This window comes from Solanum dulcamara, chromosome 12 (assembly GCF_947179165.1).
Source record: "Solanum dulcamara chromosome 12, daSolDulc1.2, whole genome shotgun sequence".
In the NCBI taxonomy this organism is placed as follows: domain Eukaryota; kingdom Viridiplantae; phylum Streptophyta; class Magnoliopsida; order Solanales; family Solanaceae; genus Solanum; species Solanum dulcamara.
In genome coordinates, this window is record NC_077248.1 from 52,209,722 (window position 1) to 52,226,356 (window position 16,635).

Genomic DNA, 16,635 nt, shown 5'->3' on the forward strand with positions numbered 1-16,635 from the left:
GACATATGGCATGGAAGTAATATTCAACTCACATGTGGTATAAGGTTCAAAGTTCTCAAAACTTAACCTACACATGATATTCACCCTCAATAAATAGTAACGGGAAGGAAACACTTTCTTTTAAATATTCACCCCTTTCTCAACAATATTTCAATACTCAAGTATGCTAAAAAAAAACCAACTCAATCTCTAAGGCGGCATCACAAGTCAAATAATATACTCAAGCCTCTCTCTTAGGCAAATCACAAATCGCATGCTCTCAAAGCAAATAAGATAACAAATAAGGCCCCCACACGGGCTATGTAATACGAATAAACCCCCACACAGCAACACATTAATAAATAAGCCCCCACACGGGCATCATAATATATATAACATTCTCAACTCATACTACAACCCCATCCCAAAGTCTATAACATATGAATGACTAATTACCCCATCTCAATCTCAAAGAAAGATAGCCAAACCTACCTCAATTGCCGAAACCGCACTCGAATACCTCCACCGGACAAGCAACTCTCGAATTCAGCGCCCGGAATGACAACCCACTATATACAATGAAACATACACGTCACAAGGAGTCCAATGACACCCATATTGATAGGTTTCGAAACCGGGGGTAAAATGGTCCAAAAATTAACTATTTTCAAAAAGGGTCAAATCTAGAAATTTATTGAACAATCCCATTCTATTGGTAATAAGGAACTCATGGTTGAAAAACCCATAAAAATAGAGCTCAAAACGAGTTGGAAATCACAATTTTCCTTAAATTTGGATTAGAGAAGAAACAAAGATTTTTGGGGTTTGAAACTAAAATTTAAGCGTTAAAATCGTCAATAACTTAATGAAAAAGGAAGGTTTTAGGTCAAAAATCACTTACCCAACACTTTGCCTCGAAAATCTCTTCTCAAATCACCTCAAGGAGTTCAAGAACTCAAACAAATGATGAAAAATATTAAAATGGGAAGAAATGGTCATTTTCTGCCCAAAAAGTTAATGTTCACGCGTGTTACTGTTCACGCGTGTTTTGTATAAATTTTCGAAAATCACCCTCAAGGTCATTACACATAGCATATACCCAACCACCATTTTTTCACCGACCTATAACTCGTTCCCAAAATAACATCACTACAGCCAATAAAGACTTTGATTATCTTACAATTACCTGTACTGAATCATTTCCCCGCACTTATAACTAAGCCCCAAAGAGTGCAGACTGGAGAGAAGACATGAAACTTGAGTTTGAAGCCTTAATGACCAATTTGACCTAGGAGCTCGTACTACCATCCCCTTCACAATATGTGGTTGACTGCAAATGGCTTTATGTATCAAAACCAAACCAGATGGTAGCATGGATAGGTATAAAGCTCGGTTGGTTGCTAAAGGTTTTAATCAGCGTCTTGATGTATATTATCACTCTACCTTCAGCTCAGTGGTAAAACCTGTTACTGTTCGACTCGTTTTGTCACTTGCAGTTGAGCACAATTGGCCGTTGCACCAGCTGGACTTGAATAATGCATTTCTTCAAGGTCACCTTAATGAGGATTTCTATATGCGCCAACCTCCTGGGTATGCTCATCATGATGTTCCTCATCACATGTGCAAATTTAAGAAAACAATTCATAGCCTGAAGCAGGCTCCTCACGCCTGGTATTCTGAATTAAAGTAGTTCCTCATTTAGTTGGGATTTCATAATATGTCTCAATGTAAACCTGTTCACACACCCATGCGTTCCACTGCTTTGCTATCACTTAAGATGGTAGGCCTTTTGTGGATGCCACCTTGTATCGTTAAGTCATTGGTAAGCTTCAGTCTTTATCATTTACCAGACCAGAAATAAGCTTTGCCGTCAACAAGTTGTCTCAACTTATACAGGCTCCTACACAAATGCACTGGTCTTCTATTAAACGACTTTTGCAATATCTCCAACATACCAAGAATCAAGGGTTACAAATAACGAGCAAGACATCTCCTCGGTTGTTTATGCATTCCGATGCGGATTGGAAAGGTGACATTAATGATAGGACTTTTACTTCTGGATATATTCTTTACTTTGGTCAAAATCCCATTAGTTGGTCATCCAAGAAGCAACGTACTGTAGGTCGTTCTTCTACTGAAGCAGTGTATCGTGTCGTAGCTTCTGCTCTTGCTGTAGTCAATTGGGTTTAAAACTTCTTGCAGAACTACATGTCCAGCTTCCTGAACCACCAATAATCTATTGTGATAATGTTGATTCCACTTATAATAGAGGAGCTATTGTTGGTCTTTGCTTGTATTTAAAGGAATACTCCTCCTATAATATAGGAGCTATTGTTGGTCTTTGCTTGTATTTAAAGGGCCTCTGCACATTGTAAAATTTATGAAAGCTTTCATTGTTTCTATCTTGAATCTATAGACATTAGGGTCTGGTTCAGCTTTGAAATAAAGCTTACTCAAGTTATCTCTCTATTCGTGCAATAGATATATTTAGTATCTATATAAGAGAATGCACATGTTAATGTAGAAGACACCAGGACCTAAATCATAGCAGACTGTGATCTCATTCTTCTTTCTTTGGCTCACTGCTTTAGCTTTATTGTGTTGTCCATGGTGAAGATGTGTAGGTAACGAACTGCTGCGAAGTGGGAACAAGGTATACCATCTAATATCTTTCCCAATTTATTTTTAAATGTGATCCTTTTTTTTTCATATGTTATTTCTTGATTTATGATCTGGTGATATTATTTGATTATTTGAATTTTTTTATTTTAAATTTATAAGAAACTTTAAAGTAGGCATGGAGCTTTTATCAGAACTACCTTGCCCTACTATCGACACCAATTGCATATTATTTTTTATTTGAAAATTTTCCTCTAGGCTGCTGCATTCCATCAAAAATTAGGAACTTCTCAATTCCTAAATAGTTGTTCAATAATTGCTATTCTTCTATTAATGAACTCTTGATAATTTTTTTTTTAATTATTTCATTTTGATAAGATTGAATAGAAGTGTGAACATTTAATTTTGTAGGTAAGATAATCCGTACATTGAAATGGATAAATTTCTTATCAAGCTGCCAAAGCCAAAAGGTGCCTTGCCAACCAAGGTCTAGCTCTAGTCATCCATTCGTTAGTTCACAAGTAGCCCCAGAAGTTCAAAGACGGATAAATTCTTTTCCACTTTCAAATGTGGATAATGTGCTTGATTTGGAATCTCTTGAAGCGGATCCCAAAGACCGAATACCTATTTTGGCTTATGGTCCTAATATTCGAGATGCAGTAAGGAGGTATTACATTAAAAAAAGCCTTGTCAACCTGTTGATTATGTCTTCCCTAAAACTAAGTTTGAAAATAAAATGCATCAATTAAGTCCAACTTGGATTAAGAGAAGGTCTCAATGGTTGGACTATATTATGAAAACAGACGCGGCATTTTGTTTGTGTTGTTATTTGTTCAAGAATGAACTTGAAAGCTATGGAAATGCCGGGGATGCATTTACAAGAGACGGTTTTAGGTGTTGGAAAAAAGCTTTAGAAAGACTCTAACTATGTTGGTAGGGTAAACAGTATGCATCATAAGTGTTTGTTACAAGAAGGGGAAAAAGGATTAGAAAACAGAAAGTTGAAGCAATTAAAATGTAGCTGTAAATTGCTACAAAACTGCAGGGAAGAAGAAGAGAAAGCTGAAATATTTTAAGTATTCTTCTTATTTCTTAGATTGATAATTGCATAGGCTAAACACACATATATATAGTGTGTGTATGAGGACTACAAACCACAAAAAAAGTAGAAAAAAAAATTCACACAATACATATGTGGCCAACTATCCACCACTCTTTGTGGCCAACTAACCACCACTCTTTGTGGCCAACTAACCACCACTTATTGTGGCCAACTAACCATCACTAAGTTTTAAGTAAAAGACTTGGTTACTACATAAAAATATCTACTAAGTAGGAGTTTCTTAGATAAATCTTAATTTTCTAACACTCCTCCTTAAGATTTTTCATTGAAACTCCCTGCAACGACCTTTGAAACTCAAACTTATTGGTGGGAAGAGCCTTGGTTAGAATATCGGCTTGTTGTTCTTCACTTCTGCAATGCACCAGCTTAACTTCCCCATTCTTCTCGACATCTCGCAAAGCATGGAATCTGATGTTGATATGCTTCGTCCTTCCATGTTGCACTGGATTTTTAGCAATAGCAATGGCTGATTTATTGTCTACATAGATCACTGTTGGTTCTTTTGGCAAAATATCTAATTCAAACAAGATTTTTCTCAACCAAATTCCTTGATTTGTAGCAGATGCAGCTGCCACATACTCGGCTTCTGCTGAAGATTGAGCTACGATATCTTGCTTCTTTGTGCTCCAAGAAAAAATGCCTGAACCAAATGAAAAGGAGTAACCAGATGTGCTTTTGTAATCATCCACACATCCACCCCAATCGCTATCTGAATAGACAATAAGAGATCCATTCTCCACACTTATATACCAAATGCCATAATCAACTGTCCCTGTAATATACCTCAACACCCTTTTAGCAGCTCCAAGATGCTTGGTGCTGGGACATTGCATATATCGGGACAGTAGACTAGCTACAAACATCACATCTGGCCTGGTAGCAGTCAGATATAACACGCTTCCAATAAGGCTCCTATAAAGTTTTGAATCTGCCCGTTCTGCTCTATCATCCTTCATTAACTTTTCATTCACAACAAGTGAAGTTGCAACAGGTTTGCACTTATCAAGCTTGAACTTTTTTAAGAGATTCAGGGCATACCTCTTTTAGAACAAGAAAATTCCTTCAGAAGATTGAGAAATTTCTATTCCCAGGAAGAACTTCATCTCCCCTAGATCAGACATTTCAAAAACTTTTAGCATCGTATTTTTAACTTCTTGAACCGCAAGAGAATCTTCACCTGTGATCATCAAATCATCTACATAAATGGATATCACAATTAGCTTTCCATCAGCTTGCCTTTTGAAGTATAAGTAGGCTCATTTAGGCTTCGGTTGAAGCCTTGAGACAACAAATGAGTATCCAGCCTACTATACCAAGCTCTTGGAGCTTGTTTAAGACCGTAGAGAGCCTTTTTAAGCTTATACACCTTGTCTTCTTCACCTGCAACTATAAAACCTTCAGGTTGTTCAACATAAATATCTTCTTCAAGAAATCCATTTAGAAATGCAGATTTGACATCTAAATGATAGATTTTCCATTTGTACTGTGCTGCAAGAGCAATTAGAAATCTTACTGTCTCATGCCTCGCAACAGGTGCAAACATATCTCCAAAGTCCACTCCAGGCTGCTGGGAATAGCCTTTAACTACGAGCCTGGATTTATGTTTGAAGATGGATCCATCTGGATTGAACTTCGTTCTATAGACCCATTTAACACCAATAATGTTCTTTTGTTCGGGCCTATCAACCAGCTCCCACGTATCATTTTTATTAATCATGGCAAGCTCCTCCTCCATTGCGGAAATCCAAGCTTCATGACTTGCTGCTTCTTCAAAGGAAGATGGTTCCACAAGAGCAAAATTGCATTGCTCATAAACTTCAGCTAGTGACCTGGTCTTCAAAACTGGAGAATCAGTTATCAATTCAACATTTGAAAGGTGTCCTGCTCCAGTAATAGGACTGGAAGAAATATCACTCGTCCGCGGACTTTGAGCTGCAACTGAGGTGCTCCCATCTTGGTTCTTCACAACAATATCTCGATCCCAATCATAGTGGCTAGACTCATCCACCGCAAGATCTCTACTGATAAGCACCTTCTTCGTACGAACATTATACACTTTGTACCCTTTTGCAACTGTGCTATAGCCCAACAAAATACAGAGTTCTGCCTTGTTATCCAATTTGCCTCTTTTAGCATCTGGAACATGTGCATAGCAGACTAAACCAAAGACTTTTAAGTGTCTAGCAGATGGCTTTATACCCCTCCATGCTTCAAATGGTGTCATGTCTTGGAGTGCTCTAGTTGGTAACCTGTTCAACAAATAGACTACAGTATTGACTGCCTCAGCCCAAAAATATTTAGGCATCTTCTTTTCTGCCAGCATGCATCTTGCCATCTCCATCACTGTTCTATTCTTTCTCTCAGAAACCCCATTCTATTCTGGAGTGTAGCTTACAGTGAATTGTTGTTGAATACCTAAGTCTTTACAATACTTGCTGAACTGATGTGAAGTATATTCAGTTCCATTATTTGACCTGATATACTTCAACCGGCAGCCACTCTCCATTTCTACCATAGCCTTGAATTCTTTGAAAATAGAGAACACCTGAACTTTGCTACTTAGAAAAAAGACCCATGTCATTTGAGTAAGGTCATCTATAAAGAGAATAAAATATTTATTCCTACTCAAAGAAGACGTCCTCATTGGTCCACATATATCTGTATGAACCAACTCTAGCTTTTCCTTCGCCCTCCAAAGACTTCCTTTAGGAAAGGATCGTCTATGCAATTTACCAAGTTGACATGACTCACAAACATCTCGGCACATGTCAATTTTGGGTACATCAATCACCATACCCTTGGATTGCATATACACCAATGAACTAAGGTTGTAATGACCGAATCTTTTGTGCCAAAGCCAAGTATCACTCATTTCAACATTGAAAGAGCAACTTTCAGCAGAATAGCATGAAATTGGAAAGGAATTACCAATCATGCTAATTTTAGCTACTTCACAACCTTTAGGATCATAAATGACACATTTTTTATCCTTAAAAGTAAGTGAGTAATTATTATGAAGTAACTGAGGAACACTCAACAAGTTTTGAGTTAAGCTTGGCACATAAAGAACATCATTTATGATTTTCATACCTTCATCCGCAGGAAATTTTACGGACCCTCTACTTTGAGCTTGCACCAGTGCACCATTTCCAAGCTTCACTTTGGTCCTATCAGACCTGTCTAAGCTAACAAACAGATTTTCATCAATTGCCATGTGCCTTGTGCACGCACTATCGACATACCAATTGCATCAGTCAACATGTGATGTGTGCGAAGCCATGAATACCTCCTCCTCTATTTTTTCAACTTGGTGATCTGCCGCAAAATTTACTCTTTGGGAAGACTGACCACTTTGAGTTTGCTTTTGCCTGCAATACTTCTCAATGTGCCCATATTTCTTGCAATATCTGCATTGAATAAGGAACCTCTTGGACTTCTGCCAACAATTCTTCTCCAAGTGGTTTGTCTTCTTACAAATACCACAAGGTGGATATTTACCTCTCCTCGACGATTCACCTTGGTATCCACCAAATTTTACCTCTCCAGAGTGGTCTAAAGAGACTTTTTTTTTCTTCCTTTTGTTGCCTGAATTTATGCCTTACTTGAAAGGCATCTTCGACTGTCCCTTCGCTTCTCATGGTTACCCGTTGCTCTTGGATTTGCAATTTAGAGATCAACTCAGCTATTGAAAGAGTAGTCAAGTCAGAAGACTCTTCAATAGCTGAGATTTTTGATTCAAACTTGTCCGGAAGGCTAACCATGATCTTCTCTACAACCTTCTGGTCTGGAAAGTTTTCACCAAGTATCCTTATTTGGTTCACAATATCCATCAGTTTGGAAGAGTACTCTTTCACACTATCCGAATCCTTCATCTTCAAGAGCTCAAACTCCCTCTTCAAAGCTAAGACCTTAACGGACTTAACTCTGTTGCTGCCTTCAAACTCCTCCTTTAGCTTATCCCAGGCTTCTTTGGCTATCTCACAAGCCATAATCCTTGTAAACATCACTTCCGTAAGGCTGGAATATATGCAAGTGAGAGCTTTTGGTGATTTAGTCACCAACTCATCATACTTTTTTATATCATTGAGAGTTGGGTTGTCTCTCAATGGCTGGACAATAGGTTCTCCTCTCTTAATGACATCCCACAAGTTGAGAGCCTTCAAATAGGCCTTCATTTTAATGGCCCAAATATGATAATTATCGCCAGAAAAAATCGGAGAACCCATCGTTGGTTGATTTTCTGGTGCCATGTTTTCTAGCAAACAGATCCAAGAAAAAAAAGCTTAAAAAAAGATGAGCCAATCAACAAAAAAAACAAATTCAGATCCCGTAAGAAATGGGCTCTGATACCATGTTACAAGAAGGGGAAAAAGGATTAGAAAACAGAAAGTTGAAGCAATTAAAATGTAGCTGTAAATTGCTACAAAACTGCAGGGAAGAAGAAGAGAAAGCTGAAATATTTTAAGTATTCTTCTTATTTCTTAGATTGATAATTGCATAGGCTAAACACACATATATAGTGTGTGTATGACGACTACAAACCACAAAACAAGCAGGAAAAAAAACTCACATAATACATATGTGGCCAACTATCCACCACTCTTTGTGGCCAACTAACCACCACTCTTTGTGGCCAACTAACCACCACTTATTGTGGCCAACTAACCACCACTAAGTTTTAAATAAAAGACTTGGTTACTACATAAAAATATCTACTAAGTAGGAGTTTCTTAGATAAATTTTAATTTTCTAATAGTGTTTCAATAGGATACAAGATTTAATTAACCAACATCAATCGATCAAATCTTCTTTTGACAAGCAAAAGAAAAGGCAAGAAGTGATTACCGAATGCGCTTAAATGCCTCAACTGATGGGCAAGATTCCTCTTAAGAAAGGGTTTCCATTTCGTGAGTGAAGATTTTGAATATAAAGGTGCTTTTTCTTGAACTTTTAAAATTGTATGGGGATAGGCATTTTGATGTGGGGAGAGTAATATTAGGCAATGCTCCACAAAATAATATGATCGATGATTTGTACGACAATTCAAAAAGATATTGTGGAGGCTTGTGCTGAAGAAACAACTAAGGCTATCATTGAAGATAGTTGGATGGTGATTATTTTTGTACACTAATTAATGAATCAAAGAATGTCTTACATAAGGAGAAAATTGCTCTAATTTTGAGATATGTCTACAAAAGTGGAATGGTTATAAATTGATTCTTGGGTATAGTCCATGTAAATGATAAATTTTTTCTATTATCAAAATAAGTAAATTATCCTTTGCTTTTGGATCACTCGTTATGTACATCCAAAATACGCAGACAAGGTTATGATGTGGGGCTAGTAATATGCAAGGGAAAATAAATGGTCTCAAATCTTTGATTTTACAAAATACTTCATCTGCATATTCTTCACTGTTTTGCTCAGCAATTGCAATTGAAACTTGTAGGTCTTCCTAAAAAGAACTCAGATGTGGATAATCTTTTTATGTTCTCACTAATATTTTGAATACTATTGGATCTTTATTTAAGCACAGAGATTCTCTTCGATAACACCAAGAAGATAAATTGGAAGAGTTGCTAAAATTTGGAGAAGTTCATACAAGACAAGGTTTGAATAAACAATGTCCTCCAACGATCGGATGATACTCATTGGGCGTCTCATTTTAAAATGACAAAGAATTTCCTGATGCTTTTTTATTCAATTGTTAATGTTCTTAAACGTGATTGTCCATAATATCTTGATAGATTTGCAACGGAAATTTTTTTGAGTAAGATTCATGAATTTGAACTTGTATTTATGTTGCACTTGATATTTAGGAGCTTTATTGACAAATGAGTTGAATAAAGTTTTTACAAAATAAAGATCAAGATATCGTCAATGCCATGAGATTTCCTGAACTTTCAAAGAAAAGATGGCAAATAATTAGAAAAGATGAATGAAACTCTTTGATGAATGAGGTTTGCTAATTTTGTGGTAAAATATGATATTTCGATTCCCAAAATTGGTGAAGACTTGTCATGATTCAAGTTACACACTAGATGTGACATAACGCCTAGGATTTCGAAAGACCCTAAACAAGCCCCTAACCTTACATAGCATGAAATGAGATAACATGAATAAACGTAATTACAGAAGATAAGTCTTAAAACATAGAATATCGATAAAGGAGAGTTCAAAATATAACATTCGAAAGGTATAAAAACATACTTCTCTAGTCTGACAATGCCTCCGTTACTAATATAGACGGGGGCATAAGACAAGCCCTAGATCACCCATAACATGAGAAAGTGAAATAATCTGAAGTAAATAAAATAGTGGGTTCACGCTCGAATCATAAGGACTCACCAAAGCTAGCAACTCTCGATGGAACCTTTACAGCCACGAGAATGAGTGGGAGCATCATGACTTATATTATAAAATAATATAGGTAAAAATATGTGTTAGTACATGGAATGTACTAAGTATGCGATAAATATGCATAACGTGAATAAAAGAGCATAATGAGCATGAACATGGGATTCATGACCAAAATTCCTTGAAAACGTAAAGCAAATCATAAAATCATGAGATAAGGTCAATGCATCATAAAAAACCCATTAAATGCGTATAAGAAAACATAGTCATTTGGTGGGAGAAAGAGCATATGCTTTTATTTGAAGCAAAAGCATTTGCTATGGACTATAACCAAAAATAAAACTATGTGAGCTATAATATGGAGTCCGATGTAACTCCTATACCGAAAAAGGAGAGGCTACTTGCCAAGGTAGACTATCATCCTGAGTTATTTGTTGATCTACTAGCTAAGTTATTTAAGACAACCTATAGAAGCATGTGTTTGGGACTAGAGGTTGCTACTAGAGATTTCCTTACCAAGACTCTACCTCAAGCCCTCTCGGTGCTAAGTCAAATTCCAATGGAATAGATTAAATCAATTATCGACATAACATTAGAAAAGACAATAATCATATACCAATCCACATTACAAAAACATATAAGAGTAGCTCCTTTTAAATCATGATTCATAACATAATTCAAATAGACACTAACCTTTCTAAACATCTAAATTATGATTTCATTCATATTGTGAGAAACCTTTCACAATTCATTGATACATACTTGAAACCATCCTAGAAACATAACTTATCTTCTTCGTAAAACATGCATAGTTCTTTCATCAATTTCATGATCAAAATTCATAGTTCATAGGTGAATATCATAGGCATAATGCACGGGTCCATATGAAATCAATTAAAATCATGTATCTTAGTAAATTCATGCATAATAAAGTAGGATAACATCAATTGACTCAAAATAAAAAGGACCATGAAGAATTGACATAAAAACCTCATTGGATTGGATGAAATTGAACTTGAAAGATAGGGATCTTTTGGAACCCAATGAATGAAAAGAAATCCATTGGTCAATTCCCACATATCTTGATAAACAAAGCACTAATGCATGCTCTAACAATGGAGACTTGAAATACTTGAAACCCTAACTTTCCTTCCTTGAGTTGAAAAGAGAATTGGAAAAGTTGAGTTGAGAGAATTTAAGAGTCTGAGTGAATGAGGGGGAATAGGGTACTCTTTTATGGTAAAAATGGTTAGAGGGTTAGTTATAGGTCCAAAATGACTTAGTTTAGAGGTTAAAGGAGTGTGGAAGTTCAAAAATATCCTTCACTTAAAACTTTTGGAGGTGATCAACGGATGGGACCTATGATCGGCCGTGACGGATGCCCGAACTGGACATACATGTGTACCCATGCCACCTATACATAACCCGTCTCCTATTTATACTAAAAATGCACTAACAGGTAAGAAAACATACAAGCCAATAAGGCTATTATAACGTATAGGGTCATTCCATAATACACATATACGCGAGCCGACGAGGTCGCCACGACACAAGGAACGCACCAAATCGTAAGTCATATCAGCACAGTTGTACATACACGCATATGCAACTCAGATATAACTCATATATAATTCATATATAGCTCATATACAACTCATATACACACAACCTACATATGTACAACCCATATCCGTATCCACAGACCTCTAAGAGTAAGAAGAACAGTGACATAAGGCGGGAATGGGCCCGCGCCGTACCCGTGAGCAGAAAAAGTATATACAATAAGGTTTAGTACCCAAAAGCAGGCTCCAGCATAATGGAGCACTTCTGAACTGCTGAGTGGGACTCCTACGCTGGCGAGCCCTCAAACTCTGTACCTATACCTGCGGGCATAAACGCAGCCCCCTGAAGAAAGGGGGTCAGTACGATATATGTACTGAGTATGTAAAATATAACATAGAAAAACATAGCTGGAAACATATCTGAAATAGAGAAGTAGGGAGTAAAATGTCATACAAGGAACCTGTACCTGAATCTTGGGAATTGTAAATATGCATGCTGAAATTATACAATATAGCTGGCCCTTTCAGGGTACTCGTGAAACATACTTATAGGACCATCATGGGTTCCGCACCACCACCACCTTATTACATCACATCATCATATATATACATATGTACCCGGCCCTCTAGTGAGGAACTCGGTGAGTGCAGTAAGATTAAGCAAAAATCTATAGACGGCTCGGGACTCAGAGAAAGATGTGTTATAGTATACTCGATTAGAGTAGTGAGCAACTATATGTAGTTTAAATCATTATCGGAGACTCGACCGTATAGGAAAAATAAGTTAGCGTCTTAGAATCAGGGTTATAATATGATCATCTTAAATGCCCTCTAAATGCCTTTAGGGGCTATATTAATTAGCATCTCAGGGTCCTTATACACGTACTAAAGTAATTCTAACCACTTAAGGTCTCCACAGTACATGTTTCCATATAGTCCTTACAACTAGGAGCCCATATATTCATTGAGTCCTTAGCATTTAAAAGGTTCGAGGAAAGTATCTTAACTATTATAAAAGTTCAACACTCAGAAGTAAATAAGAGACACTTAGGAATGGAATCACTTCAGAGATCGTATCATTATTTACTTACCTCTAAGACATGCCAAAAGAAGAGAAGGAATAGGCTTTACATACCTCTTACGGGTCACTCTTTATCCCGGTTGCCTCATCGTCCCGTGAACCTAGGTAGAATGAAATAAATACGAGTATCAACATCCTTAGACCTTTGAGCGTCTTACATTACTTACGAGTATTCATAAAACCCATTTCCTCGCTCGTCTTCTAGACTAGTTCTTTAACTAGTTAAGGCGTTAACGGAAATCGGACAGCACCTCCCCTATAATGTGCCCTATCCGAATTCCCAATCACGTCTCTAATACCTAAATCCAACCAACAACATAACCAGAAAATCATATATATATATATAAAACCTGGCAACATTATACAACATAAACTCTAAACGACTCTTTCGAAATTACGATATCCAAAATAGGGTTTCTAGTTTCCATTTTACGAAACCTTTCACCGTACGAAGCGGGGGTCATGTGGCTTCAACCAGAATCTCCCCCACCTCTTTTATAACCCATTTAGGCCATGCAACACACACCACATAACCAGTATCTTCCTCCAAACACACAACGCTTCACTTCGACTATAATTTAACTACGACGACTTCAATTTAGATTGTTTCTTTCACTGAGCATATCCACGATTTTTTTTATACTTCCAGCAGTATCAAAGGTAAATAATACACTCCAAAACAACCCCATAAATTCCAAATTTAAAGGAGAAACCTTACCTTACCCGAAATTGGCCAAAACTAGCCAAAATTGCGCCTCAGAAACCTCTTTAGCGTGCTGAAAGTTGCGGACTGTTTGCAGCTCGTTATTGCTGCTCCGAAATGGATTTTTATGTTATTAAACACTGCTATACCACCATAGTATACCTTAAATAATTAACTTACGGAGTGAAATCGGAACGTACCTATTATTTTTCTCCTAGCCGTCGCAATTTTCTCTCTTGTTCTAGGGTTTGTTTTCTGATTTTTGCTGCAGTTTTTAAGACCCAAAACTGAAGTATAGTCACAATATACATACATACATGTGGTCCCAAGGGGTGACACATGTCATCCCCTAAGAGGGACACGTGTCCAGCCCCTATTGGGCCACCGTGTCCATGCAAGCAAGGTGGGGCTGCCACGTGACAGTGGGGCCCACCTCCCACAAGAAGGTGGGTCACCTACTTGCTTGAGGTGCTGCCACATGTCACCCCCTTATTGGCTGCCACATGTCGTCTTTTCCCCTTCCTCGTGGGTTCGTAGTCTCATTCTATTTTAAGAGCCTATGTAATCCATGCTACGCAAGCTTGGTATGTACTCAAATAGCTTACGTATATAAGGCCTCTAAATTAGTAGCTTACATAGGTAAATCAAGTCCTACGACTCACTACTCGGCCTCCAATTCCTTTTGGATTCTTGTGACTCTATTTCCAACCTTCTCTACTATGGGGTATCATATTCTCCCTTCCTTAGAATCGTTTGATAGTATCATAGCTTATCCGGCTCTTATGATAATATCTCTGGAACTTAAGAGACATTCCAAGTTTAAAAGTGTGGGGTGTAACATCCTTCCCCCCTTTAGAACATTCGTCCCCAAATATTACATAAAACTTCTCTTAAGAGTTCATACAGATTGTAAGGAGGTTTCTTTCTATTGTGATAACATATATTTTCATCCCAATAATTAATATACAAGTTCAAGGAGTGGGTATTACATTTAGATGTCGAGAACATGTATGGATATTTATGTTTCATGTCCTCTTCAGCTTCCCATGTCATTTCTTCACGATTCTTATTCTGCCACAGCACCTTGACCGAAGCTACGTCCTTAGTCCGCAGTCTTTTAATCTGCCGATCCAGGATGGTGATAGGTTTCTCTTCATAGGCTAACTCCTCTGTGACTTGGATATCCTCTACGGGATGTATTCGAGATGGATCACCCACACACTTACGAAGCATTAATACATGGAAGACCGGATGTACTGCTTCCAAATCCACTGGTAAGTCTAGCTCGTAGGCAACCTTGCCTATTCGGCGGAGGATCAAGTAAGGGACAATATACCTCAGACTCAGCTTCCCTTTCTTGCCGAACCTCATTACCCCTTTCATGGGCGACACTTTCAAAAATACCCATTCACCCATTTGGAATTGCAAAGGTCGACGTCAACTGTTTGCATATGACTTTTGTCGACTCTGGGCAGCCAATAACCTCTCCCGAATAAGCTTTACCTTTTCTATAGCCTGATGGACCATATCTGGGCCTATTAGTTTTATTCCGCCAACATCGAACCAATTGATAGGTGACCTGCATTTTCTTCCATATAAAGCTTCATACGACGCCATCCAGATGCTGGAATGATAGCTATTATTGTAGGCAAACTCAATAAGTGGTACATTATTATCCCAACTACCTTTGAAGTCAATTATGCAGGCTCGCAATATATCCTCCAGCGTTTGAATAGTACGCTCGGCCTTTCCATCAGTCTGAGGATAAAATGATGTGCTAAGGCTTACCTGTGTTCCCAAGCCTTCTTGGAATGACTTCCAAAAGTGGGCTGTGAACTGAGCTCCCCTGTACGAAATAATAGATGTAGGAACTCCGTGAAGTCATACTATTTCTTTAATGTACAATTTCGCATAGTCCTCAGCTGAGTAAGTAGTCTTGACTGGAAGGAAGTGGGCTACTTTTGTCTGCCTATCCACGATAACCCTTATGGAATCTTGCTTCCGAAGAGTACGGGGTAAACCTGTACCAAAGTCTATGTTAATCGCTTCCCATTTCCAAGTTGCAATCTCTATCTCCTGTAGTAGCCCACTCGGTTTTTAATGTTCAACTTTAACTTGTTGGCAGTTTGGGCATTTAGCTACGAACTCTGCTATATCCCTTTTCATACCATCCCACCAATACAAACATCTGAGATCGTGATACATCTTGGTTGACCTCGAATGAATAAAATAACGGGCATAATGTGCCTCTCCCAATACTTGTTGTCGTAGCCCTGCAACCTTTGGTACATAGACTCTGCCTTAATATCGTAGTACCCCACCATCTGTAATTTCAAATAGAGTCTTTCCCTTTTGGAGTGTTTCATCCCTATATTGTGTTAGAACAGGGTCCTAGTACTGACATTGTTTTACTTCTTCCATGATCGAGGATTCAGTAACTCCTTGAACAAAAACCCCGTCATCACCCGAATCAGCTAAGCGGACTCCCAGACTAGCGAGCTGGCAAATGGCACGGGTTATCTTTTTCTGTTCTGATTGTACATCGGCCAAACTACCCATTGATTTGTCATTGAGTGCGTCATCCACCACATTTGCCTTCCCTGGATGGTATAATATGTCGACGTCATAGTCCTTCAGCAACTCCAGCCACCTTCTTTGGCGTAGGTTTAGCTCTTTCTGTTTAAAAATATACTAGAGGCTTTTGTGGTTTGTATAAATATGAACATGTACGCCGTATAAGTAGTGCCTCCATATTTTTAAGGAATGAATCACCGCTGCTAATTCCAAATCATGCGTTGGGTAGTTCTTTTCGTGCTTCCTAAGCTATCGGGAGACGTAAGCTATAACTCTACCATGCTGCATCAACACACATCCTAACCCAACACTGGAAGCATCATAATAGACAACGTAGTCATTTGGTCCATCAGGAAAAGTTAGAACAAGAGCTGTAGTCAATTTTTCTTTTAGCAACTGGAAGCTCCGTTCATAAGCACTAGTCCATTGGACTTTAGCTGCTTTTTGAGTCAGCCTTGTTAAAGGCGCTGAAATAGAAGCAAACTTTTCCATGAACCTTCTGTAGTACCCTGCTAACCCCAAGAAGCTACGTACCTCCGTAGGGGTTATAGGTCTTAGCCAAGCCTTTACGGCCTCAATCTTCTGTATATCTATACGAATACCGTCAGTCCCAATAATATGTCCCAGAAAAGCCACT

At 38.0% G+C, this 16,635-nt stretch overlaps 1 protein-coding gene across 1 annotated transcript; it reads right to left on the reverse strand.

Moving 5' to 3' along the window:
• Window positions 1-6,971: 6,971 nt before the first annotated feature.
• LOC129875761 (uncharacterized) lies at window positions 6,972-7,971 on the reverse strand. Its single transcript, XM_055951008.1, has 2 exons — window positions 7,238-7,971; window positions 6,972-7,128 (listed from the first exon to the last, which is right to left on the reverse strand). The coding sequence occupies exons 1-2, from the start codon at window positions 7,969-7,971 to the stop codon at window positions 6,972-6,974; spliced, it is 891 nt and encodes a 296-aa protein (XP_055806983.1).
• Between the last annotated feature and the right edge of the window lie 8,664 nt (window positions 7,972-16,635).